Source organism: Coccomyxa subellipsoidea (genome assembly GCF_000258705.1).
Source record: "Coccomyxa subellipsoidea C-169, whole genome shotgun sequence".
Classification (NCBI taxonomy): Eukaryota; Viridiplantae; Chlorophyta; class Trebouxiophyceae; family Coccomyxaceae; genus Coccomyxa; species Coccomyxa subellipsoidea.
This window is the reverse complement of record NW_005178030.1, coordinates 284892-312081: the sequence shown is the minus strand read 5'-3', so window position 1 is coordinate 312081 and position 27190 is coordinate 284892. Positions and strand designations below refer to the sequence as shown.

The 27190-nt window shown below is 51.6% G+C and overlaps 4 protein-coding genes across 4 annotated transcripts; 1 reads left to right on the top strand and 3 right to left on the bottom strand.

The window, feature by feature from the left end:
- Positions 1–2548: 2548 nt before the first annotated feature.
- Positions 2549–5624, bottom strand: COCSUDRAFT_37455 (GTPase; the record flags this gene model as incomplete). The annotated part of the gene is made up of 7 exons (XM_005645525.1): positions 2549–2682; positions 3195–3392; positions 3738–3829; positions 4092–4234; positions 4656–4839; positions 5252–5355; positions 5547–5624. The coding sequence occupies 7 exons, from the start codon at positions 5622–5624 to the stop codon at positions 2549–2551; spliced, it is 933 nt and encodes a 310-aa protein (XP_005645582.1).
- A 1335-nt stretch (positions 5625–6959) lies between these two features.
- Positions 6960–8019, top strand: COCSUDRAFT_9026 (ClpS-like protein; the record flags this gene model as incomplete). The annotated part of the gene is made up of 3 exons (XM_005645524.1): positions 6960–7125; positions 7452–7627; positions 7942–8019. Coding segments are annotated over 3 exons (420 nt in total), but the record flags the coding sequence as incomplete, so codon positions are not given.
- Positions 8020–12455: 4436 nt separating this feature from the next.
- On the bottom strand, positions 12456–18803 carry COCSUDRAFT_56956 (hypothetical protein; the record flags this gene model as incomplete). Its single annotated transcript, XM_005645523.1, has 20 exons — positions 12456–12478; positions 12859–12900; positions 13090–13131; positions 13373–13414; positions 13627–13665; positions 13996–14082; positions 14211–14294; positions 14457–14495; positions 14670–14708; positions 14919–14981; positions 15264–15299; positions 15562–15636; positions 15998–16168; positions 16700–16817; positions 17076–17122; positions 17391–17441; positions 17640–17744; positions 17939–18004; positions 18339–18392; positions 18680–18803. The coding sequence occupies 20 exons, from the start codon at positions 18801–18803 to the stop codon at positions 12456–12458; spliced, it is 1347 nt and encodes a 448-aa protein (XP_005645580.1).
- A 2402-nt stretch (positions 18804–21205) lies between these two features.
- Positions 21206–26007, bottom strand: COCSUDRAFT_56955 (MATE efflux family protein; the record flags this gene model as incomplete). The annotated part of the gene is made up of 9 exons (XM_005645522.1): positions 21206–21457; positions 21962–22141; positions 22649–22770; positions 23289–23502; positions 23827–23911; positions 24349–24572; positions 24948–25096; positions 25446–25643; positions 25932–26007. 9 exons carry the CDS (start codon positions 26005–26007, stop codon positions 21206–21208), a joined length of 1500 nt encoding a protein of 499 aa, XP_005645579.1.
- Between the last annotated feature and the right edge of the window lie 1183 nt (positions 26008–27190).

The window sequence follows — 27190 nt, the reverse complement described above, 5'->3', positions numbered from 1 at the left end:
TAGCAGACGGCGTTCCTGGCCTTGCACCCCAACTTCTTCTTCCCAGATGCTCCTTATCAGTCACAAAAACGCCAAGATGACCGAGATTTTAAAAATTTCATTGAAGTAGAATCCTTTCAGTGCACCTATTCGACTGCAAGTGGGGCAATGGAGTGTCCTTTATATCTCTGGCTATGGATCGGGTACAGATAGATGGCTTCATGATCGACCACTGCATAAAGCTATTCCAGCAAGTTGACTGTACGCTCGATTCTGAGTAGGCACTGAAAATGGAAGAATTTGTCAACTATTCCAGGTATGCAATTACGTCTCAACAATTGAGTTTGGCTGTGACAGGTTGGCAGTCTAACAAGTGCTTTTCCAGGAGATAGCCCTATAATGTTGCATTGATGCTCTTGTGATAATGATTTAGGAAATGTTAATTGTGATACGCAATCTGCCATTTTGGCCCTTTCAGGTCACAGACACCTCACCACACCAGCCTCCCTCCAGAGATATGGCAAGCCATTGCTCGGTACCTGAGCGCTCGAGACTGGGCCAGAGTGGCAGGCGTGTGCAAGACTACCTGGCAGCTTCAACTGCCACAAGTGCACATCCAGCAGAACGAAATACGCCTGGGTACTCTCTGTAGGGAAGGTGAGCTTGTTGCCAACAGGCATAGACTTCTGCACAGCCTGTGTGAGCTTGCCAAAATTGTTCCATCATGTCCTGATGGACTAAATTTTCGCATTGAGCGAGGTCAATCTCCACATGCCTTGAAATCCCTGAATCTGCCTTTTGTGAACCCCAGACACTTTTGACGTTTGTGAACCCCCGGATCCTTTTACTCAGATTGTGGCAGCTAGTGCCAGATCCACCCTCTGCCCTTTGCTGTCTGATATCTGTCCTATGCGTGCAGGCGCTGCATGGCTGCTGAAGAGGGCCCAGCTGGCACGAGAACTCTTGCTGGATCTTCCCGATGACAGTGCTGAGCTGAAGGCCACCCTCAAAGCTCTCCTTGAGGTCCCTGCTGGCTTCACTAGCCTGAATTCCCTCGCATTTAGGGCTCCTAACAGATTTGAGGGAGCTCAAGAGGCCGTCATCATGGTTGTGTTGTGGCTCGTAGGACATGCCAAGGGGCTGGTATTTCTGAGCATTGATCGAGTGAGCCTGCCGCACCTGCCATCCCTGGCACACATCCGGCACTTGCAGTTGACTGTCTCCGTTGAAAACTTCTGGAGCTTAGCCCCTGTGTTAGCAACGCTTGTAACCCTGCAGACACTCTACCTTGATGGCTCAGAGATGCAGGAGCCAGCTGCCCCCCCGGCTCACTTGGACTTGCAGGCCCTGACTCAGCTGGAGAGTGTAATGCTGGATGGAGTTGTGCCTGCCTCGCTGCTCCTTCCTGAGGGCACTGCCCTGCATGCGATTGGATGTTGCCTTGAGGACGCTCGGAACGCATTGTGGCCTACTGTGCTTGGGGCCCTGAAATCATTTGTTCTAGAAACGGATGAACAGGTGAAATTGGAAGAGGACATTCCAGGTTGGATGTTGGAGCCTGTCAAGTTGGACAGGCTGGTGCTGTCATCATATAGCTTTGGAGTGGGGTATGATCCTGAAGATGGCTTTAATGATGGACTTATCCGGCTCAGAGGTGCACTTTTGCTGGCAGACGAGTTTTGCCTATATTGCAGTGAAGGCCTCTATGTGGAAGTTCCAGAAGAGCACCAGTGGAGGCTGGCGAACCTAATCTCTGACAACCGATTGTTTGTGCGCCTTAGAGATATTGTCAGGTTTGCATCATGCCCAGCACTTGTCATCAGATATCGGTCCTTAGAGGGTATTGATTTGAGTAGGCTGGCTTCTTACTTGGCAAAGAGCGGCATAGATTTTGATCTCAACCAGTGGGGAGAGCAGTGTGAATTCAGAGGAGGAAGTGGAGCTGATATACTGCATGAGTACAACGCAAGATCTTGCAAATGCGGTGCGTGCCGAATCTGTTGCCGCCTTGACAACTTCCAACTTGGAGGGGAGAGATTTTGCTCCTGCGCCGACTTTTGGGAGTACAATTGAATGCTTGTTCAGAATCAGAATAAATGCTTTCTGCCATCTATGGCAGGCAGTAACTTATAGGCAGCTGATTCCCATGGGAGGGCAGAATCTCTAGCATAGATCAAGCAGATGTTCAAGGGGAGGAGTTTCAAAGAGGACTGTAGGAATGGGCGCATCGAGTTGAAGGGTGCATTCCTGCGAGCGGACAGACTCTGCCTGAGTTGCTCGCATGGCATTTGGGTGGAAGTGTCAGAAGGGCACGAATGGACACTTGTCAACATGCTTTCTGACGACGAGCAATATCTCAGCATTCACAATGTCACCAAATTTGCATCGTGCCCAGGATTTCTCTTCAGATATGACGACCTTCAGGGCGTGGTTCTCTTATCATTTGTGTCTCAATTGACAAAGTACACTAGTGCGCCATGAAGTTACGCGGAAAACATGGCCCTCAATTTGCAAGAACTAGGTGATTGTTGCATTTAGATTCCCCCAGCCCAGATGTAGAGATAAGCTGTCAGAATCCAGGCGGCAGTTCGAGGGCGATCCTGCCCAGAGCGCCCACACGGAAGTCTTTGAGCATGCGCTGAGCTGCGCGCTCATCCTCCCCTTGACACTTCGCCTCAGCCACCGCCGCTATGTAATCCTCCGCTGCATGCAACAAAACCAGACAGCATTCAAGCTCCCTGGATACGCCTCATCCTACCGCCTTCAACTAAGCACAGATTTCCCAGCAAACTCAAATCTGCATCCCCCCAAAACCAGCCAATGATTGGTTCCACCTCTTCGTGCTACATATACTGCGCATGTGCCAGCGCTATATGGTAGCTATGCCTTACAAATTACGAGGATCCAAGTGGCACAGCATTATGCAATGACAAGGTACTTTCTGCTCGACACTCTTCTCCAAGAGAGCCATTTTCTACCCTGCAAGGAAGAAAACCACCATGCTGTCAAGGCACTTTGGGCACAAGAGAAGTCCCCATGCACATGCAAATGGGGCAGGGGAAAAGCACACCGGTCATGTCTTCGGGAAACTCCACATCATAGCACTAAGGCAGCCTGGTTGTACAGTATGAGCCTCCCCCAGATGGACTCAGCCAGAGGGGACCTCAGCAGATGGCAGCCGCCACCAGGCAAACATCCACAAGAGAGAGCCGCACCGGTCATGTCCTCGGAGAACTCCACGTCGTAGCGCTGGGCGAGCCTGCGGCGGAGGGAACGCGCGGACGGCAGCGCGGTGAGTGTATCCAGCAGGGACGCGGCGATGAGCGAGTCGATGTACGACGCCTCCCCGATGTCGTTGCACACCGCGAGCCGCTGCGCCGCCTGCTGGTCCGTGAAACTGGCGGGGATCACTCCTGCAGGGCGCAGAACAGGGCATGGTGAGGACGGGAATTCAAGATACAGAAAAAGACAGGAACAAAAAGTTAGAGACACATTCATTGTCCACTCTCATCTTCTGCAGTGAGGCCTAGGTAAGAACACAAGATACTGTAAATTTGAGGTAAAAGTCTTGCCATTTGATAGTTGGTGCCATGCTGAATGCCCCACGCAAGGAGTCGCCATTGATTAGGTTAGACAGGGCGCATGAAATGCTTGCAGCAAGGCACGACGTGCCGGGCTGCCACAGATTGCTGAAAAGGCTGACAAATTTACAAGCATGCATGGCTGCAGAGGCCTGGAACAGATCTGGAAGTGCGCACCTGGTGCGTCCAGGAGGTCAAGGTCAGAGCCGAGCCGGTTCCACCTGAGGTCGCGCGTCACTCCCGGCTTGGGGGCGCTCCGGCAGACTCGCCTGATCACCACAGATCTTGACCTCATCAGCCTCTTGCATGTCGTAAAGTAGCAAATGCTATAGTGTTACTTCTTCAAGATGGTCTCCACTCCACATCTGAGATGGTCTTCAGCAGACATCCATCAGTAATATCTTCACCAAGCTCATTGTAATGGAATGGTTTGGCTAGGTGCACGTTTGTGCTATACAAACAGGTCTGACTTGACCGCATGCCCCTCGTGACAGGATGAGCTGGCACAAGTCAAAATGAGGCAGGGCATGCCTATTCAGGAGCCGGTTGATGAGCGCAGACTTGCCGACGTTGGGGAAGCCGATCATGACAGCGCGCACCGGCCGTGGCATCAGCCCCCTGTTGCGCCGCTTTGCGTTTATCGCCACACTCGCATCCAGCGCTGCCTTGCGCACCTGTGAAACGAGTGCATCGTCTGTTGCAATGCTCTGGTAAGGCCGAGTGCCTTGGTTGCACGTAGTCGCCTGGACGCTGATAACTGTGCATGCAATATGCATGACTAGTACACCTTTTTCCAGTCCTTAAGGACATGGTACATCACGCAACACCTGGCTACATACATGCATCTTGCTGATAACAGCACTCTGCGGCCGGAAAAGCCAAGCCTTGTATGCACCTGGGTGCTTGGCGGCTGATAAGGATGCATGCAGCATGCGTGCCATTGCACAGTACTGCGCACTCTCAGCAACACTAGTCATCACACGTTGTGCCATCTGCCCTGCTACAAGATACAGTACTGCATGCAAGGGTCAAGTAGGGGCTTGCAAACCGACTTGCGAGATCTCTGATATATCACATCTCCAGAAGCAACCCCACCTGCCCGCTGCCGAGCCCAGAGACGCCATCGGTCCAGAGCACGGGCGTCTTCTGCTGCTTGAAGTGGCGTGTCCATGCAGAGCGGTCGCTCTCGCTGATCATGTCGACCCGATTCAGCAGCAGCAGCCTCGGCTTGGTGCCGCACCATTTTGCCAGCTGGCTGTGGCAGGTGGACATGGGGATCCTGGAACAGCAAAGCACACATTTTGACAGTTCCCATTGAGGCCACCCATTGATAGTGTACATGATTTTGCAAAGCCACGCAGGCCAGTTCAGCGAAGCGGACTTTCGAGCCCTCCGAGAGACGAAAAAAGTCTGGCAAGGATATGATATAATCATGTGCTTCTGAGAGCCATGCAGGAGTTAGCATGATTGCCATCCAGAAAGACATGCAGCTGCAACGGCAATGTACCAATGAGATGCAGAAAGGAGAACATCCCGCCATGCAGATGGTATGTCTATGGTACCAGGGTGGGATGGAGAAGGTCTGTGGATTGCACAGATGTCTTGCACATGCTCAGCGCGCGGCTACAAGCAGCCTGGTACGATTGACTGACGGGGGACAATGGTCAGGAAGGCATGCATGCAGTGCACACCTGGCATCCCTCACTTCCAGCACAACATCCACCATCCCCAGCTGCTCCTTCAGCCTCCTCTCTGCCCTGGCAATGTGCCCTGGGTACCACTGGACCAGCCGCCCCTGGCCCTGCAAAGACCACACTCATTCTCCATCACTCCTGGAAAGGGGGCATCTCGTAACCTGCTGAGCCGCTGGGAATTCCTGCAGCAACATTCCTTGCCATGCAAGGACCTACAACTGGGATGTCAGTGTAGGACGCAAGGATCTGTGCAGCTAACATGCAAGAGGAGTATTGCAGGAGCCAAATTCACCTCCAAGAGACCTCCAGTTTGCTCTAAGAGCAGGTCGTCGTCCAGCTCAGCTCCCACAAGTGCCTGCAACTGGTGCATAGCAGATGAAGGTCTTAAGGAATCAAGCAAAGCCTATAGCTTTGTGCAGTAGTACAGAAGTACTTGCGCTTCCAGATGTTCAGGTGTGCTAAATGCAAAAACTCCGTATCTGCACCTGCAATGTCGGACGTTGTTCCCTTCCTCTACATCCGGTGAAATCGTAGGCATTCCAGGAGCTGCGCAGCTTTGGGGCTCGTCGAGCAAGTCCAGTTCCTCTAATGGCAAGACTGGCAGGCCTGCTGGAGCAGTAGCAGCAGCCATGCCCTCTTAAACCGATGAGTAACATGCGTAAGCTGAATACCCTTTATATATGTCTCTCCTACATGCCTTGCACTGTTGAGAGACGCTCCTTGCTCACGAAAACAGGGACAGATGAAGGCCCTCGCAGAGAGTACGTAAGGTGGGCAACGACGGGGCACTAGTGGAGAGCAACACGGCGGATCTGTTAGCAACAGTCAATTTCTGTTGTCAATCAGACTATTTGCACACCAGATTTGGAATTGCTGTCGCTCGCGAAACTACAAGCTGCAGGAACAACTTACAGCGGGGGAACCGGGGGGACCAGCCGACAGCCCCATGTGGCATTCTCAGATGTTGTTCTCCATACTTGACTATCTCTCTCAGAATTTGCGCTTTGAAGGTCTCAGAAGACGTAAGCACTAGAGGACTAGTTAAAGTGCCGCTGGGAACGACAGGGCAGGGAGCACCTGCAGCTGGACATGTCCCAGATTTAGAAATAGGTGTTGGAGTCCGCAGAGTAAAGGAGGCAAATCGTCTTGAATTATAGAAATAGCTGGCACATCTCCGATTGGCCGCCGAGAATGTTGAGAGGAGCGGCTTCCAAATTGTTGAGATCTGGTGGAGCTGTGAGGTCCATCCAGGGAGCTGCAAGCACGTCGAATTGCACCAGTACGCAGCGCATTCTAGTGTCAGATTGGCTTGCAGAAAATGCCAGGCATCCATCTTCACCCTGCAGCAGCCATGGCAGCTTGGCAGTCAGGCAAGCTCCAAACCTATGTGAAGTGTTCTCCTTTCAACTCACACTCACCTCTTCTACAATTGTAGTGCATCAAATATTATTGCATGCATAACCACGACCGTTTGGAAGGTCTTGCGATAGACTCATCTGCACAAGCCAAAAAACAGTGGTTTCAGTTGTTTAGAAGACCATATATGCGAGAGCTGACTGATCTCCAGGAGAAGTTCTGCTGTGATGCTCTTCTGTACAGCTTCGATACAATTCTAAGGGTGTTTAATTTGGGAGCAGAGCACACAAGCCTGGCAAGTGTTGAAAACAGCCCTGTGTCGCTGCACAGGTGGTATGCATCGGCCCCTAGCCCAGCAGATGATCAGGAGGAGCAGCGGCAAATAGACAATCCGCGCATAAATCAGCTAGTAGAGGAGATCTGCTCCATGAACCTGCTAGAGGTTTCAGATCTCATAGAAGTGCTGCGCAAGCGCCTAAACATCACTGCTCCCATGGGCGGAGGCTACCCAATGGGTGAGCAACTTCACCACCGCGCAGCTCCTCTTTGGATTGAGCTGCTTGCCCTGCAGCAACTGCTATTGGCCCACGCATGCTCGCATGTTTTCATGCATATGATGCACACGGTGAGTTTGGGGTTTCTAGGAACTGCCGCTGTTAATCAAGCATGCAGCTAAGACTGCTGGAGTATGTGATCCCACAGCAGAACAGATTCCATCCAAGACAGGGTGCAATACATGCAAGGCAGTGCAGAACGCTAGAATGGGTGTGAGGGTTGCTGTGCAGTTTGAATAGAGTGCATCGACAAGAAAATTATCTAATTGCTGGAATTGCACATGCAGGCATGATGCCGATGGCCGCGGGCCCAGCAGCGCCGGCAGCGGAGGCAGCACCAAAAGAGGAGGAGAAAACAGAGTTTGATGTGAAGCTGACGGGCTTCGATGCCGCGGCAAAGATCAAGGTCATCAAGGAGGTCCGCGCGATGACCAGCCTCGGGCTGAAGGAGGCCAAGGAGCTGGTGCGTTGCGCCCTTTGATCACACTAATTCATCTAGGGAGGTTAATGTGTGTCTAGCGAGATTGCCTGCCATTGTCCAAGTGAGTTTTCATCAGTGATGCTCATTTGCAGAGGTAGCCAGGGTGGTCGACCTGCCATCTGCTGTCTGTCTGATGCTGAGTAAAATTTCAGCACGTGTTCATGTCCAGCAGAGAGTTTTTGAGGCAAGATCCTTGGAACACAAGTTGGGGATGCATGCGTGTGAGGGGGGCAGTGGGGGCCATGCCTGCAGTTGAGGAGTAAAGAAGAGTCTGTGAAGTTCACGCTGTTGCACAGGTGGAGAAAGCGCCAACAGTGGTGAAGACAGGCCTCAAGAAGGAAGAGGCTGAGGAGCTGCAGAAGAAGCTAGAAGCTGGTAAGCCTCTTCCTGTGCTTCAGGTTGCCATACGCTGCAGTTTGTGTGGTGTTTCTTATCCTGGTGTCCTTCACAGATCAAAGAATGTTGAGGTACTTGATGTGGGTGCAAAGTTGAGGCACTTCATGTGTGTGCAAAGTGGTGTGAAGCAGACGCAAGTATTGCTTCGGTGATGGCTCTAATTGGCGATGATGTGGCTGCTCTGCAGTGGGGGCCAAGGTGACTCTGGAGTAGCAGGCATGCGGGGTGCAGTTGCAACTTAGTGATGTGCTGCGTCTTCAAGCATGTCTATACATGCTTGGCCAGTAGGTGTTCAGCGGACCAGGTCTTGCAACGTTTATGTCTCTTTAGCTAAAGTTTGCTTGCTGCTCTGCTCATATTGCTGCATATGTAACACTGTACAGGATGCGAAGGTTTTTGAAAAGGTAAGAGGCAGTTGGCATGCGCATGGCGCATGCAACAATGTCTTGAGTTGATGCCGCATTGTGAGTTGCGCATGCATGCAGAGATTACTACAGGTTCTGGGTGGGATCTGGCTCTTCACAATCATAGAGGGTGCGCAAACGGCCGCATGTGCACAATCAACATTTATGAAGTGTCATCCTCATTCCCCTGGAATAAGCCATGCACCAGTGCGCCAAATCTGGCAACTGGGAGAATTCATTCAAATATTCCTGCTGAGCTGCTTTTTTGCAGAACTTCATCGCTCCCACTGAGTCTCTGAGTCAATCTGCCTATCCCCAACTACTCACATACAGCAAAGTCAGGCAGGAAGCACCTTCGGCGTCCGGATATATTCTCTCTTCGAAAGCCCAGCGCTGCAGCGGCTGTGATTACCCGTCTGGAGACGTCGCCTGCGATGTACCAGACCAGGCACCAGGCACGATGCTGAGCTTTCTGCTGCAAGCTGCAGGAGCTGTCGCTTTGAGACGGAGCAGAATTTCGTGCAGCTGGAAAGTTTCAACAATACTGTGCTTTGACCTTCTCCGTTCAATGAAGTTCACTCCTGATGCCAGATTGATGAACGTCCCAATCAACTGAAGGTACAAGGAAGCTGCATTGACGCAGAAAGGTTTCAGACAGAAGCACGTATGTTTTGACTTTCTAGGCTTGCAAACAGTGGGCTTGTAGACAGAGGAACAGCAGCACGTTTAGTGTTGCTTTTGATAAGGACACAATCGTGAAAAGCGATCAAAGCTGACCCAATCACACTCAGCTGATTTGATTGGTTACAACTGAAGAGTAAGACAGGGCTTCAACCCCACTGTGCAGGCCAAGAAGCGGGTCCTGGCAGCTGAGAAAGCCAAGTACATGCAGTTCCCGTACCTGCCTGAGGAGCTGTGGCTGAACATCTCAGAAAGACTGTCAACCAAGCAATGGACCAAGGCCAGCGGCACATGCAGGTGTGCTCATGAGACATGCATAGCCAATCGGGCATTGGCATGTCAAGCTCTTCATTGAGGTTTTTCCTTAGCTTACAAGTGACCATGCATGGAAATCTATAGGAAATCTTCTTTCCATTCCAGTCCTGATTCCTAACCATGATCAGCCCATGGCTAGCCCTCCATGCAATTCCATGGAGGGCTAGCCTTCCTGCATGATGACATGCAGCCTGCCTGAGGGGCCCTGAGGGGCTTGGCATGCTCAGAAGGGATCATCTTTCTTCGGTCTTTCATGTAGGCCGTTGTGTATGCATGCAGCAGATATTAACACCTCTGAGATGCACGACCCTCATGTACTGGTCTGAGATGATGCTGCCTTCCCGTGCAGGGCCTTCAGAACAGTTCAGCCAGTCCACATCACCCTCAAGAAGCCAGCAGGTTCCGAGGCCGCTATCACCTGGCTGGTCACACACTGGACAGCAGCAAACACCATGAAACTTGACATGCAAGGGGCTCAGGCTGTCACGGACCCTCTGCAGCTCACCCTGGATGCAGCTAAGCAGAGCAGCGAGAGCCTGAGAGTCACCCAATTGGAGCTGAGATTCGTCAACAGAGTTGCCAAGTGGGGCGCGTGGCTCAAGTGGCTGCTGAAGCATGCGCCAGCGCTGCTCTACCTGGACCTGACATCCACATGCAGCCCAGCCTTCCCGCAGATGACTCAACTGCGCCACCTCATCCTGCGCATTGAAGACCCCTGCAGGCACCTGATAAACCCCCTGCAGCAGCTGCCTGCCCTGGAGACCCTGCTGCTGCAGGGGCCCTCGCATGCGAGCTACCGGCTGCGTGATTTTGACCTGCCGCCAAGCCTGCGCCACGTCTGCCTTGTGGACCTCTTCCCAGCGAGGCTGAAGCTTCAGAATGCTGCGGCCACCATCAGAGTGGAAGGGAGCGTTGAGGCCATCATTGAGGGGCTCCTGTGGCACGTGCTAGAGCATGAGAATGGCAAGCTGGCATGTAGCATCAGGAGTGCAGCCATCACAGCGCAAGGCATGGAAGCAGATCATCCGGAGGAGTGGCACCTGCTGAGACTGTTCCCTGAGATACAGCAGCTAGAGATCCATACACCGCAGCAGCTGCCCGGCCAAGAAGCCCCTGGATTGTTGGTGCACTCCCTCAGCCACTACCAGTACAACAAGCTCACAGTGCTCATTGTCAAGGTGACCACCTCTGACTCCTGTTCATGTGCGCACTCAGCCTGGAATCAAATTGCATGACTGTTGTTGATGTTCTGCTTCTGTAATTGCCAGTGCAGAGGGCTCTCTGGCGTTACCATGGCTCAGAATTTGCCATGCATGCCTGCTTAATATGCACACGTGATGACATATCCTGCTGATCATGATGTGTACTCTTCCTTTCTTCCCTCCGCCCTGCTTGAAGTCTTCATTCTTTTTTCTCTTGGCCCCGACTGGCGGGGGGCGGTATAAATTGAGCACCGTGCCCACGGCTGATTGGGTCTTGCTTGGATCTGGCGAGTCCAACAAGGGGTAGGATTGTGGCAGCCTTAAAGCGTAGCTTGTCTGCAGGACACACCTTGCCTTTCAAAGATGTGTACTACTATTACTGATAATAACAATCCTTTTTTATTACTTCATTTTTTGGTCCTTGCTCTACAGGTGGCAGGCGACTTGTGCATCACTATCCCAAACGTTCAGAGCCTGCAGAGGGCGCATCTGCGCTGCGGCGGGTCTCTGTGCCTGGCATTTGACCACGCCAGGGCAAGTGCAAAGACGCTCCTGTCCTTTGAGGTCTTCTATGGCAACCGGCTGAAGCACGGTCCTATGGTGCACTTCAAGGCGTGCCTGGCCGTTTGTGGGAAAATGCTCATGCGCAAGTGGTCCGCCGAAGAGAAGCTCACGCGCATTTGGATGGGCCCGTCAGTGTTCCCAGCCAATTGGGAGCGGCGCTGTTTCTGTGGCTGCTGCTTGGAGTGCCTTAGCAAGTGCTGTCGGTTCTGTGCGTCCAGTCTCTCCCCAGAGGAAGTCAGCGGGTGTGACAGCTCTGATATGTATGAAGATGGCCGAGCTCTGGTCTGACTCTGAGATGTATGAGGATGCGAATTCCGATACGGATGATGATGATGGCTCATCTCTGGTCTACGACAGTGGGAACGAGTCTCTTTACTAGAAGCAGCCAGTGTCCAGGCAAGCTTCTACCAGAGCTGATAGCTCTGCCTGAAAGCAACGCACGGGGTGAAACGAGAAGATGAGAATGCCGGAGGATTTATACGCATTTGCAGAGAGCCCAGAGCCCTGAGTGAAGGTGGCAATTTCATATTTTCACAGCATTAAGAAGACATACAGAGTTAAACATCAGAATGTGAGCAAGCAAAGAATTTCATGCAGGTGTGTCACGGCCCAAATTGATTTTATCTGTCAGCGCTATTATGGGTATTTTGGTAGGACATAGCCATTTACAGCAGCAAGCACACTTTGGGGTTTGCTCAAAAACTCACATGGAAGTGACTGAAAAAACTTTCGGGTCTGATACTAGGCGCTAGACAACATAAATCCAAGCCAACAAGCACAGTCACCAGAAGGATGTCCCAGGATGGGAGTGGGAGTGTGAATTTTGTCCCCAAGGATTGCGGTCTGCAACTGTGAAATTAGCGCCACTCCGAAGCAAGGAAGCAAAAACCGCAGTATTGCAATGTTATTTCTGGCACACACCACCAGAAACAGTATCAGTTGATTGCGCAGGCGGCAAAGCCGCCCACCAATGAACCTGGCACATGTATATTCGTGATACTTCCAGTATCAAAAGCATCTGCACAGTCCTGGGGCGGTTGTGAGAAGTGCCCAAAATACTTTGTCGGCGCCAGCACTGTGTACAGCAGTCTTGTGCGTGATACTTGTCTTTCGCGCAATGCACCCGCAGGGGCTACAGTCCAGAATAACCATCGCTGCTCCTCCAAAAATAATTGTTTTGATTTAGACGCTTTATATCAGATGAGATGTACTCGATGGATGCCCCTCAGCTCGCCGCTAGATCTCCGCTCACCCCTGGTTGTTGTTGTTGTCTGCACAAGAACACATTTGTACATCAGCTTCACGTGGCTTCACTTCAGCTTCTCTGCTGCACGGACGGTCCCAAAAAGGGTCCCAAAAAGGCATCAAGGGGCGCTAAATGAACTCCCCAAGTCCCGCCAAAAATCAGGTACTTAGGCTCAGAAAGCAGGATAGACGCTCTGCAGCCAGGCATTTCCAAAAGGCCAGAAAAGCCCCTGTGAGATGGTAACTACTGGCGCTAAGTGCACCATGCAAATACTCGACCCCTATTGAAACAGGGGTCGAGTAGTATTGCATTTCCTAAATGCAGGCACAGGATCAAATTCAAGTTTGTCCAAGCTGAAGCAAGCCAAAAGGCAAAGTGTTCATTGGGACTGGGTCGGAAACACACTGTTGTTGTTTGCGGCATTGGCGTTGTTGTTGTTATTGTTGTCTGAGCACACACACACAAACAGCAATCAGCTCTCGACGCACTGGCGCAGGAATTGATGCCTACTTAAACAGCAGTGCAGATCAGAATATACGGCAAACGCTAAATGCAGGCGCTGCAAATGCCAGAAAGCAGTGTCACTCATAAATGTCACGCAGAAGACAAAACAATCGAGTCGGGATAGCAACACACTGTTGTTGTTTGCCCCGTTGCCACCGTTGTTATTGTTGTTGTCTGCAAACGCACGCACCACATACACACACCATCAGATCGGCGCTGCAAAATCCCAAAACGATCTGGTATTGAAGATACCAATATCAAGATGAGTGCAATCCCCTCCTAAACACATGTGACGGGGAGCAGCACCCAAAAAGACAAGGATCCCATCTACAAATTCCTCCCAGAATCGCATTGTGCTATAGTGCCACACGAATGGAGAGGGGGCTGTTCCACTTGGGTGGAAAAGAGAACGCACTGTTGTTGTTTGCCTCGCCTCCGTTGTTGTTGTTGTTGTTGTCTGCACAAAGACACACAGTCAGTCAAGAAGATTGCCTGAGCATGAGCCTATGACTGTCACGTGTGCATCATCACGAGCCATGGTACCACAAACCAATCAATCACACTACATGCCACAAAGCTTCTGAAACACACAACAAACAGAAGAACGCATGCAAAATTTTGGACAAACGGCAGGACAGCTGGCAAGACCAAGCATGTGAAGTGGCGCACTGTTGTTTGCTGCGGCGCCTCCATTGTTGTTGTTGTTGTCTGTAAGAGCAAGAACAACTATGATCAGCATCTTGATTACACATCATTGATTGCAAGGGCCGCTACAACCACCAGGAAAGTGCCTGGTCATTACTCACATTTCTGCTCAAGCAAAAGGAGGAACTGCACAAGCACAGCACAAATGACAAGTATGGACCAGGTTGGGTAAAGCCGTGGCAATGCTCTCAATCTGCCCTCAGCTGAGCAGATCAGATCAATACTCCCAGAATGTGCTTGCAGTAATGTAGCTCTCAAACCCACCGTGCAAAGGCCGCCCTTTCCAGGGCAGGGAGCAATATCAGTTGCAAACAAAAGAGGAAAGGTGCTCACTGTTGTTTGCTGCTGCGCCGCCGGCGTTGTTGTTGTTATTGTCGTTGTTCGCAGCAGCGCCACCAGCGTTATTGTTGTTGTTGTTGTCTGCAAAGTTTACCAACTCAAATCAGCCCAGGGACTATTACTACACAGAAGGCAGCAAGTCAGGGCGGTTCTGTCGGGACAGACATTGCAGATTCACTCAAGAAGGCGAGGCCTGTAAAGGGACGCACTGTTGTTTGCTGCTCCGCCAGCATTGTTGTTGTTGTTATTGTTGTTGTTCGCCGCTCCTCCGGCGTTGTTGTTGTTACTGTTGTCTGTGCAAAGACACACACACAAGTGGTCAGCCAGCATCAAGCAAGACCGTGCAATCTTCAATCATCACTCATGAAGCTTGCTTGAGGACAGCCAGAAAGACTCAAGACCAATGCAGCGCAAGGATACTGGACTTAAAGGGGGGTCAAGCAAGAGGCACGCACTGTTGTTGGCCGCGCCTCCTCCGTTGTTGTTGTTGTTGTCTGCACACGCACACAAGATGTAAAAGAGGTGCATGTGTTGCAAAATAATCGGACGTGAAGGACAAAAAAAACACGGCGGCATTGTCTGCAGGAGTGCAAGAAGAGTGCAACACAGGGCCAGCAGACCCCTGAAAAAGCAGCCAGAGTTTGTCTGATCGGAAAAAGGGCACGCACTGTTGTTAGCTGCGCCACCGCCGTTGTTGTTGTTGTTGTCTGCACACAGAGACACATTTGTCATCGCAAGCACACTCTGTATTCACAGTAGACATACGCTGTACAGTCTCTGTTTCAGGTTCCGAGCGTCCATTGGAGACGCCAAAGACTAGCTAAATCCTGCATCACACTTGGTCGAGGCCTAGCTGCGATTAGCAAGGTCAATTTGCAGAAAGGTGACAGTGCAAAGTATAAGGCATAAGGACACACTGTTGTTTGCCGCGCCTCCACCGTTGTTGTTGTTGTTATTGTTGTTGGCTGCTGCTCCACCACCTGCGCAGCCGAGATCAGGTCAGCCACACACGACACAGAAAAGACCACAGTCCTTTTGAAGGAAGTGCAAGCAACAGCAGCTGATCTGAGTGCTCAATGCTCAGACTGGAACCGTCAGTCCTGAGCATACAGCCAACTCCAACATTATAAGACTCTTAGATGCCAAGGGGCATATCAAAGAAACAACGAGGGCTTTGTATTTGTCATTCCTTCCATCGCAAGGTTTCATTGGCAACACCACGCATGCGTTCATGTTGCATTGTTAAAATTTGCAGAACGCACCGTTGTTGTTGTTATTGTTGTTGTTTGCTGCAGCACCTGCACAAAGCATTCCATGCAGCTAAGATGCGCACGCTTCAAGAATCAGCACCCTGAATTTATTTGAGCCAACGCAGGCGCATTCCTTATTTCTCAAGCAAACTAGCACCCTCCTAGAGACTTACCCCAGCTTTCAGGCTACAAGTATGCTACTATGTTTTTTGTTCTCCCAGACACAGGAGAAACCATTTATTGGGCAGCGCATGCACTCACGCAGAGAAAGCAATGTCCATTGACATGATTAGGGGAAAGTGTCACGCACCGGCGTTGTTGTTGTTATTGTTGTTGTTGGCTGCCGGTGTCAGGAGCGCGGCTGCGCCAACGTTCCCTCCAGAAACTGTGCGCAAGTCACCTCAGCTTGATTAGTCACATGTGCTGCAGCAGATGCCTAGAAATGTGTGCAAGACCTCTTGAACCACACACCATCGGCATGTGACCTGACAGCTGACAACACATGGGAAGACCTATCAAGCATGCCCCTAAGGTTTTCGATAATATACAGACCCCAAAAAATGCTTTGATACAGATACACCGCCGGGCTACAGTCATCAGACCAAGCCAGGCACATCTGTCCGGTCTTGCCAGTTATACACGCTCTTTGCGACTGTCTGGCCGTGTGACAGGTTTGCTTCGATCCGGGCATGACCAAGCAATCCCCACTAGGACTCTTTACAGTATCAGGCGGAGGGAACGCGCACCGGCGGGGCCGAAGACATTGGGGATGCAGACTTGGGCGCCGTTGCGGAAGGTGTGTCGCGCCCCCTGAGCGAGGGAAGGCCGATTGAGGGATATGATAGCGTTCCTGAAAGCCTCGCCGGCTCCCTGCGCATCCTTCTGCACCCGCGTCTGCCCAGTGGTTGCCAGCGCGCCTGTCAGCCACACGCATGACACTGTAATTCAGCATTTCTGTCTTCCTACCTGATACCTTGGTTTTGTGACCCTGGAGATAGACTCGCATAATAAGGCATACAAGGTAACAAGGCATACAAGGTACCATGGCTGCAAATCAACTGTATTATCTCCGAAAAATTGTGAGCGGCAAGCGCTGCTGACATGGCCGCACAGAAGGTATGCAATCCACTCTGAAAAGGAGAAGTCCCAGGACAACTTCCCAAGCAAGGCATGTGCAGAATGCAGCACCACCAGTGCGTGAGAAATCTGCACAATGTGTTCACTGTGTGGTCCCTGACAAAGCAGGGTTATCTGTCATCTTGGAAGCCACCCGGCAGCTTGTGGCTCACACACGCACGGATCTGCCTCACAAGGGCTGAGTTGTGAGTAAGCGCTGTTCAATCTCGGACTCATTGCATTTTCTGGGGAGCCCTTCGGCTCTTCTGCACGCATAGTGTTTTGCGGAGCTTCCAATCTTCCTTTTAAGTCATGTTGATCTTGCTGCTCACCGTTAACGGAGGGTGTGACTGCGAATCCGCCGCCTGCCGGGATAGAGTTGAACTGCGCAATGGCAATCGCTTCCAGCGATTGGTCAACAGTGTTGGGCACCAGACGGGAGTTGAGGCCCTGCAGAGAATAGAAACAATGCTCTTAGAACCAGATTTGGATTACTAACTCGAGCCAGAGGATGTCAGGGAGCGATAGCTGCATGTGCCGGAAGAAACAGAGCCACGATTTGGGTGTCCTTTACAGTTCTGTTCGGCATGAGTTGGGACTGCACTTTCAGCGCAAGGAACAATGCTGTTGATGCTAGTCTGAATTGGGGTTTAAGCTGTGTCTTGACTTCCTGATTGAGGAAGGGGTTAAGGAAGGGGAAAATCTCACCCGGTCCGCGCAGCAGTCGGCACCGTTGATGTCACACAACGGTGCAGCTGCACAAACACAACCAAAGTTTAGTGACATCTCTTTTTTTGTCTGAATGATGGAGACAGAGGTGCAATGTGGGCCGTCTCAACAGAGGAGATCCAGTCAAGCTTGTCAGCTCTCGCCCAACCATCTCATGGTGCTGAAGGTCAATTTTGGCACGGTCACTGAAGATGGACGGTTCATTTCAGCATGCTTCTGCAAAATTACCGGCAAGGGCGGATTTTGAATTTGTAAATCGGATTGGGGTCTTCAGGGGTCAGGAGGGGAATTTACCAACGGCGGCGTTGTTGTTATTGTTGTTGTTGGCCACGACAGCTCCTCCGCCTGCACAACACCAAAGACCCAGGGTCGAGGCAGAGCAGAAAAGCCCCCTGGATGGATTGAATGCAAATTCGAAGCAACAGAGGAAAGCAACAGAGGAACAGAGACATGGGTTTCGGCAAAAGACACTCAGCAATGCACACATCTGGACTGGCATCTGCACACTCAGATCACTGGCTACTTCGCAAGTGCATGACACACCGCCGTTGTTGTTGTTGTTATTGTTGTTTGCCGCCCCTCCGGCATTGTTGTTATTGTTGTTGTTGTTGTTTGCTGCGCCTCCGCCGTTGTTGTTATTGTTGTTGTCTGAACATAGAGACACAGTTATCATGCATGCCCAAGTCACAGCAAGCCACACCAGATACACACAGGTTTAAAAGCTCCCACAATACAGCGGAAAACATAGGCATAAGAAACAGGCTCTTTCAAATAGAATAGGCCAAGGCACAGGCAACCAGCAATCTGCATTGCACAAAGAATCAGAGGGTGTAGGATCGCACTGTTGTTTGCTGCAGCGCCGCCGGCATTGTTGTTGTTGTTGTTGTTGTTGTTGGCCGCCCCGCCACCTGCAGAGCAGTACAGACTTCAGCTGTCAGAAAAAGGTGATAAGCACATGTACCCCGGATCACAACGCGCTGTCACACAATGGCCTAGCAAGTCAAAAATATGCTCCTCCAGCCAACTTGGCAATCTTAAGATCACAACTGGGCATCTGCTCACAAGAAGCTTTTGTGCGCGTGTGTCTGGCTAAAGAATGTGACTTACAGATGGTGGGCGCTTGGCTTTGCAGCGAGGAAATATGCTCCATGGAGTGAAACCTCATAAAGAGAGAGAAACATTACATCATGCCAGCCAACAAGGCTGATTAGATGTGTGGAATGCAGCAGTTCGCAGCCTCACCATTGTTGTTGTTGTTGTTATTGTTGTTGGCTTCTTCCAAGAGGCTGCGTGCACCTGCGCAGCACATGCAGAGGCCTGCTCAGTCCCAGCAACTGAGTCTGCTGGTCGAGTCTCGCATGCCTTGGGGCGCGCAAAGACACTGCTTTGACACGCTCGGGCACATGCGATGCCAAGCCATGTTCAGCATGCCAGCCCTGCAGAGCGATGGCAATGTAAGAGTTGGGTTTGTGTAGAGTCCTTGGAGGCCCAAGGAGAACCCAGCTTATCGCCTGACAAGCTCGCCCACAGACAAGAGGCCAGGGCCTGCAGCAGAGGCCAAGCAGGGCTGCACAGGGGCGTACCCATCACGGATCTCTCAGCAAGCATTTTGCGAGAGCCCTGCTGGAAGTCGCCAGCGGCGCTGCCAGCGGCTGCGGCCAGCAGGCACGCAGCCAGCAGCACCAACACACTCACACGTGGTGCCATCTCCTCCGTTCAGCTCCTTGGCAGTAATAGCAGGATGTGGCTGGTGATCCTGAAGCTTTGCTGTTTGTCCTGCATAGCCACACACAATTTCGCTCATAGCGCTCATTCAAAGGGCACGTTGCGCTCTCTAGGAATGCACCTATTCAATCGCACCCCTGCTGTTGTCCCGGTGGCTTGCACAAGTATGGCTACCTGACAATGCCATAACTTTACACCGTGACTGCCTACAACCCAGAGGAGGGCCTGCAACAGCGATTTCGCAAGTCGTAATTGACTAGTTGCTGAATGCATTTTATCTGTGGACTTAAGAACGGCTCGCTCTATTCTCTTCAGGGTGCAGCGCTGAAAGGCATTGCTTGATCCCAGTCAGCGATCCCTGCCAAAAAAGCAGGTTTCGCCCAGTTCTGGCAGCATCGGACGCTTCAATACCAAATAAATTGTCAGGACGTCACTTAAAACCCACACGAGCAAATCGCGAGGCTTTGTTGTGCTGGAGGGTTACAGCTTCCGGACAATGACGGCCTATCTGCCAGTCTTTTGAGACAGCAAGTATTGACGGCATCGATCATGCCATCACTCCATATATTTCAAAATTTGTAACCGGCAACGACCACACATTGCCGCACAAACTCTCGAAGGCCTAAGATAAGCCTGAGTGCCGGCGAAGGTTCCGACAAGCTGGCCAGATGAAAGGCCCATCACAAAAGGCTAGCAGAGGCGGGTTGTGAGTACAGTCTCTCTAAGAAAACAAAATCACACCTGCTGGTATGCTAAGACCCGAGTCTCCGGGAGGAAATTTGTGCTGACCTGCTGACACTCGGATGGTCGCTGGTATGTGCTGCTCGAATCCCAGGCACTGCGCACCTCCCGCCACAGCCTGCAGTAGATGTGTCACACGATGGCGCCTGATAACGAAGGTATGCTGCGAGGTGGCGGGCAAGGAGATAAAGCCCTGCAAGATCCCACTCTCATTTCCACGTGTCGATATCCCGCTGAGGTCAGCTGCTCGGCCAGCTTCCACGGGTTATGGTGTGAGCTCATATTGCCTCATCAAAGGCATCCAGGGCTTCGATCTTGCTTGCTTTCGTGTCTTGACTAGGCCAAGGGTGCCAGGTGTCCTTCTGCTCTGCCAGGGTAGCTTGCAAGCTTGCATATGCTCCATTAATTTTTACGTACTGGTGATGTAATGTGTGCATGCCATGGCAGTGCCCGTCATGTGCTTGAATGACTCATAGATGAAATGCACAAGGTTTGACATTAATGCAGGTTTTGGACTGAGAAGGGGACTCCGGAGTTGCTGTCTTCACACACGAGCGACTGGAAAGGCGGCTGCACAAGCTCACCAACATAGGTAGCTTGAAGGATACTGAATGGGTTATTGCGCATAACTGGACACAAGCATTGCCACAGTGTGCACGCAATAGATTGATCAGGATCATAATGTTGACTGAACAGCGCTGCTAACACCAAGGTGCCAGGGTTACTGAAACAAAACGTTGCTGCAAGTGTTGATAAAAAGCTAACGAAAGCTACAAAAAGCCCTACAAGTGAATCCGCGGCACACAGAGGTGCGTGTGCCTCTTACAACTTCAAACCTGCATATTACCCCGTTACTTAACTGTACCTTATCCATCCTTCCAAAATTGTTCTTGTCTCACAAGAAAGGATCGCGATGTCACAATGCACTCAGGAACCCAAAGAAGCAGAATTGTTCTTTCTTTTCCCACAATTTCACCCTGGCCCATAATATCTTACTGGCTTCAAAGGTGGGTCTGCATACCATGCACAAACGACCCAAATGCATCAATTCTCCAGCAGCAGTAGGCCAACCAGCATTTGCCACTGTCCCAAAACTTCACTCTGCATCGCATATCCACCCCACAAAAAATGTACGCTGATTGCCAGTCCACCACTGCAGGAAAGTATCATTCAATATTCCAACCTTGAAGCTGCCACCACAGATGTTCCCAAGCACCCAAGGCCCTTTTCTGCACACTCACAAGGCTCCAGTCACACTATCACCACCCAAAACATGTCCATTGTCCAACAAACTCCAGGCCAAAACCCCAAGAGTCACCCTCTTCTTACCGGCTGCCTCCTCTGTTGCGACAAAATTTCATTCAGACAGAGCTGGAGCCGAGCATCCAGCCGTGCATTGCAGACAACCATGCACCATCGCCCGATGCTCCATTGTCATCCAGAAAACTCTAAACCAAAACACCAAGAGCCGCACCAAGAGCCGCCTTTCAATGAGCTGCCTCCTCGAGGTAGGCGAAAGCTCACACCACAGGGCTGCCTCCTTGATGGCGATGGGCGAGTGCTTGGAGAGCAGCAGCCAGGGCATTGCAGATGACTAAGCTCATCTGAACAATTCCAGGCCAGAACACCAAGAGCATCCCTCTTCACAGGGCTGCCTCCTTGATTGCTATGGGCGAGTGCTTGGAGAGCAGCAGCCAGGCATCGAGCAGAGCATTGCAGATGACTAAGAGCACCATGCCTGCCCAGACCCCTGGGAGGCCCCAGCCCTGCGAGCCCACAAGGGAGAAGAAGCCGAGTGCCACCGCGGCCGACAGCACCGTGCGGCCCCCCACCCAAGTGATCTGGCTCGCTCCCAGAACTGTCCCCTCCAGTGAAAGCGCGCATGGCGCCAGCGGCTGCACAAAAGTTGCACAGAGAATGTAAGCATCTGACGTGGCGGGTCCTATTAATGTTTATATTAGTTTGATTGTATCAGTCATGGCAAATGTATCCAATAAGAGTAGAGAGCAAGATGCCCCAGAAGCGGAAATGTGTGAAATTTATTTCTGCAGACCAGCCATCTTCTGCTGCAGTTCTGCTTTGCGCCCACCGGGACAATGGGCAGCGCCGTGCAAGTTAAAGTATAAAAAAAAGCTTTCCCCAAGGGTCTTTAGGCCGCACCAGCCTGACAGCCACAATTGGCAGTGCAGTGGTGGCTGTGGTGATGGGGGCATAGTCCGCAAGAAACATAAAGTAAAAAGAGAGCGTTGTAAGCGGGACTTGAGCCGCTCGCTATGCTGAAGGCGACCAGCCGGCAGCGCAGCGGCGGCTGCGGCGAGAACACGGTGGGGTCCCGTAAGAACAGGGTCGGAAAAGAAAAAAAGGAAAGTAACGTTGCAAACGGGACTCGAGCCGCGCACCATGCTGGCGGCGACAACCGGCAGCGCGGTGGCAGCTGCAGCGATGACGGTGGGGTCGGGAGAGAAGAGCTGCGGGAGCACGTTGCGGCCCAGGAAAATGGCGGTGGCAGTCACGCAGCCGACGCTGACGCCCATCTGCAGCAGCCGCTTCACATAGCGCTGCGCCTCCGCCTTGTCACCCTGCACGGGCAGTGTTCAGCTGTCAGTAGTCGTCTTTAAACTGCTGTTAGTCATCCCCAACTGTTGAGGGCGCTGACGGATCAAGGTGCTGTTGTGATTGTACATTGTACTGTCAAAAAATCACCAACTTACTGCATGGATATCTGGATTAAAGTTGCATATGACTGCCCTGGGTGTGCACAATATAGATTAGCCTGCATAGGCATCAGATAGACACAGCAGCAGGCCTTCAGGCCCCACAGATGTGGCTGCAGACACTCTGTGTGTATGCCCTATGGCCTTCAGGCTTTGGGTTTGCCGACACTATAATAATAATAACAGCAGCAATTGGCGTTCCGGAGGATGCCAGCACAGTGCTGTGCATTGCTGCAATCCCACAGAACGCCAGTTGCAGCTGTGGCTATGCACAGAAAATATGTTGAGGAGCCCAGCACTGCAATTGCTGGGAAAACATAACGTTTGTTGTTTCCACCAGATTTCAGGGGCGGAAGATCATCAGGCGCGCACCTTGCCGAGACAGGTGGCAACCAGGGACTGAGCCACGGTGGAGAAGGTGCCAAAGATGGCCATGGCAAAATCCACAATCTGCTTCACTATCGTGTGCGCTGCCAACGCCACAGGGCCCAAAGCTGCACCAACACACAAACAATCAGATTTGCACTGTACCTCCGTCTTTTTGCATTTTTATGTGCGGTTGGGCCTTCATGAAGCGCCTAAATTCTAGTCGCTATCAGGTCAAGACAATGACGGGGACAGGTCTGCAATTTAGCAATGGCAGAGGAAGATCACACACAACTTGTCCTGGACTGTTGTCAAAAGATTGCATGTACTGTGCTGTGAAGGCAGTACACAAAGTATGTCAACTTGAGCAGCTACAACCCCACCAATGCGTTTAGATCGATGCTATTGAAGCTTCACACCTCAATCTGATCACCTCGATAGAGCTGCAGCTGTTCAAGGACAAATGAGCTGTCCTTGTATGGCAAGTGACAAGGCACGGGGTCATTAAGGCCAGATCAACAAAGATCATAAGCTGTGCTGTCAAGTACTGCAGCAGGGTAGCCTGATAATAAAAAAGAATAGTTCGAATTGGGATATGTATCTGTCATCATGCGGATAGTAAAGTTATGGCCGGAATGCGGCGCACCGGTGGCGAGGTTAGTCGCGGTGAGTAAAGCGGTGACTACCGCGGCGATGCAGAAGGCGAAAGGGATGCCAGGTTTCAGAGTGTCTGCCCACTGCTTGGGCGGCGGGAGGCTGCCCATGTCTGCAGGCACCAGCAAGTCTTTGCGCGTCATCATGTAGAGCATCACTGCTGCTCCTGTGTACTGGGCTGCTGTCGCTGCAGTCGCCGCACCGGCCTGTTGAACCGAAACAAGCAGTAAATACGCGTCTATGGACTAGGGCTCACTTGATGTGAGGCTCCAAAGGTAACGAGACAAGACAAAAAACATAATCTTATGGGGACCGAGATGGATTCATGCAGCTGTGCCGATCACTGCACATTATCTGAGATATGTGACTCGCTTCCAGCAGGAGGTTGCTGCACCAGAGGGGGCACTACTCCATACTCACAACTGGTAAGCACTACTACTTGGAAACTTGAGGACAAACTGTATCGCATAAAAACGTCTTCTGAGCCGCCTGTCAGACTGCGCATTGGGGTGTGCGACAGAGGGGCTCACCACGCCCACGCCAAGAGCCAAAACAAGCACGAGATCCAGAGACAAGTTGACGAAATTCTGCGCAACACCCGCAGCCAGCGGCGTCCTGTGTCAACACCACACAGCTGCTGCTTAATTTCTTGCTCCCCTGAGATTATCTCTAAACACGCCATCCACCCCAGCATGTGACCCCACAGGTATCACAGAAAATCTCTTATCCAGAAGGAAAAGACACTTTGCGCCCTGTCTCCCAGTTCAGTGCAGGGCCCACAAAGCTGCACAAAGACTGCAAAAGGACATGCTACAAGATTAACCATATCAAGGAACACAAGTGGCGCCCGCAGCAGCCGCTAGGCCAATCGACCCTGATGAGGGTATTGCTGATCACCCTTGCTTTTGCTCATGCTCATCACCCCATCTCTCAGGGGCATTGATTAGATATGTTCACCAAGCCAAGAGGTGACAAAGGCCAACCGCCCTGATGTCGATTGGCCAATAAATTTAACTTTAATTGGAACACACGAAATATGTAGCGGGGCTCACTTGGTATCGCGCGCGCCGCGGAAGGCGCCGTTGGCAACAAAGAGCAGCAGGGCGGCAGGGCACGCCAGCGAACGGATGCGCAGGTGCCTTACAGCGAGAGCCGCCACCGCCGCCGTCGGGTTGAATCCCCCAATGAGCCTGGGGGCGTTAAACCATAGGAACGCCGACAGGCCCGCGCCGATCGCCCCCGCTATCCACAGATTGTGAATCGTCGCCTTGGACGCCTGCATGCACCGGATGAGTTTTGGCATCTTTTCAGAGCCCTATCATCCTTCAGTGCTGGCTTGTTGCACGCTTCAAGCCTCACTTGTGATGCATGCTTTGTATACTTGGCGTTGAACTCCTATCGAGGCCTCAAGATTATCCGTGCTGGCTTATTGCACACACCTCATGCCCCACTTTGGGTGACTTGCTTAGCATAGTACACCCTCAAGCATGGCACATCACAGATTGCAAAGAGCACAGCAGCCACAACTGCGACATTGAAACTGCAGCGCATGGATCGGCAGCACAAGCACATGGCATACCAAGGCAGAACCACAAAAGAAAGCCCACTGACAAGGCAAGCTTGTAAACAGTTGCAGGCATTCAGAACACACCTCGCGGCGGTTGTTCATCGCGAGCGCGTCGGCGACGCGGGGAGTGGTGACAACGAGCAGGAATGAAAAGAAGACGGTCACGAAAAAGAACACCATGTTGCTCAAGCCAACCGCTCCCAGCTGGTGCATGCCAAGCCGCCCCACAATAACTGCGCGCAGAGTGCACCATGTCAGCAGCCTCTCTTGCAATGTCTAGTGTTCGAACTGGAGAAGAAACAGCTCGTTGTCTCCTGCAATGCTGCTCTGCTCCCGCTCTTCTAGCCAAAGTGACAAGCTCAGCCTGCTGTGGGCCTCTCCCTGCTGTTCTGATCATCGGAAAGCAGCCTGCTTTGCCTATTGTGTTCTTTTTTCTACTGCTTTCCGCCACACATGAGTTAATGAGTCTATCTTGTGCCAACACAAGGCAAGGATATTATAACGCTCATGTACCTGGTCTGAAGTGACACCAATATGATCAAGCAAGGAAGTGGTGCCTGGGGCGCAATAGGGAGGCAGCACCTGTGTCAATGAGGGCCATGGCAGGGTCGAGGAACACTGCCAGGGTGGCAGGGATGAGTAAGCGCAGGATCTCTGCATCCACTCCATCTGGAGCTGGCAGCGCCTCTGCCACTTCTCCCTCATCCGCCTTCTCCAGTGCTCTCAGCTGCGACCTGTGCCGTAGCTGTGCCGAGGTGATCTGCCCAAGGAACTGGCGGCCTGATACAGAAGACACTGCAGCGCCAGCAATCCAACAAAATTCAGATTTGAATTAAGCAATGCCAATGCACGGAGATCAAGTCCTCTGGCAAAAGCCACATGCAAAGTTGTTTAAAGACAGCCATACAAGTTTCTGCAGTGCCAGGAATCCAAGACAGGTCTCATTTAAGCAATGACGATGCAGACATTGAGATCAAATTGGCAAAGCCTACATGCTGAAGTGCCTGAAGACAGGCATACAAGGTGACAGGGCACATGCAGTTAAAGGGTTTAATTTGAAGGGCATACCTGTATTGTTGGGGATAGATCTGCTGTTATTGATCACCGTTGGTGATGAGCCTGTGCGTTGGTATTGAAGCTGCATGGTCGGGCAATGCCTGCCGCCAGATGACCTCAGCGGCCTGTGCTGAGGAGGCCTGCTTCTGAGGCTGGAAAGCCTGGCCTCTAAGAGGTGCCCTTGATATGAGCTATGTGTCTGCATCATACTCGTTCAATGAGCCAGGCGCATATATGTGCCCTGTGGCATAGTGGAGGGCAGCTTCTATGTGTGCCAAGCTAGACTAGTTGGTTATCAGGCACGTTCCAAAAGCTGGCGAATATTGTCAGGGAATTCAATGAGATCAATCGAACTCTGCTTAAAAGGCAGAGCCTTTTAGCAGGGCTGAAAGGAGAGAATAAGTCAGACACTTCAAAATAAAGCAGTGGCAGGTCTGCTGACTGTATAACTTCCTTATCCCTTCCTGCAAAAGCGTCCTGAATGTTTGCTGGATAAGCACCAAGCTGACTAGAGAAGTTCAATTCCTCCTTCAGCAGGAACGACTATACCTCTATCGAAGCTTTATCCTTTCCGAGTAAGCTCTTAATTAGCTAATCTAACAAACGCAGTGCCTCAGGCTTTGCCCCTTCGTTATGAATTCTCACAAATGATGTTCCAAATTTGTTTGACGAGACTTTCAAGCCTATTTCTGGACAGATTGCGTTTCTTCGGGACACCGACTGCCGATTGCTGTCGAGCAGCTTCATCAAGGGTAGCGGTCTGTTCAACGGCGTTCCTCGTTCTGGGTCTAAAATTAGAAGGAAAGCCTTGGAGAGAAGCCGTGTTGCGGGCAGATGTGCGTGCTTACGGGAGCTCGCTTGGACCGATCAAAGCTAGTTTATAAGTTCTATGAATTCTTGCCAAGGCAAGAGAAGGACGGGGGCAGGCGGAGGCGGAGGTCGGCTTCAGAAACTGTGAGCGATGCCGGACCCACCGAAGCCTGCAAATTCAACAAAGATTAATTAATTTCGCAGAACTAAATCTCATACTATCACTGTGTTGCACAGGTACAAAAGGGTGGCCCTCAGCAGTTCTGTCGATGAGAGTCTCTTCGGCTCCAGACGGAAATCGGCCGCAGGGCTCGCTAGAACCTTGTCTGGCGCCCTGAAGGCCGTGCCGCACGAGAAAGTCGTCCTTAAGCAGTGCGTTTCCGAATCGGATTCCTTGTAACTATGTGAAGGAATTGGTCTGCGCCCTGGGAAGTCGTCATAAACCCTTCGTGTTGTGGGAG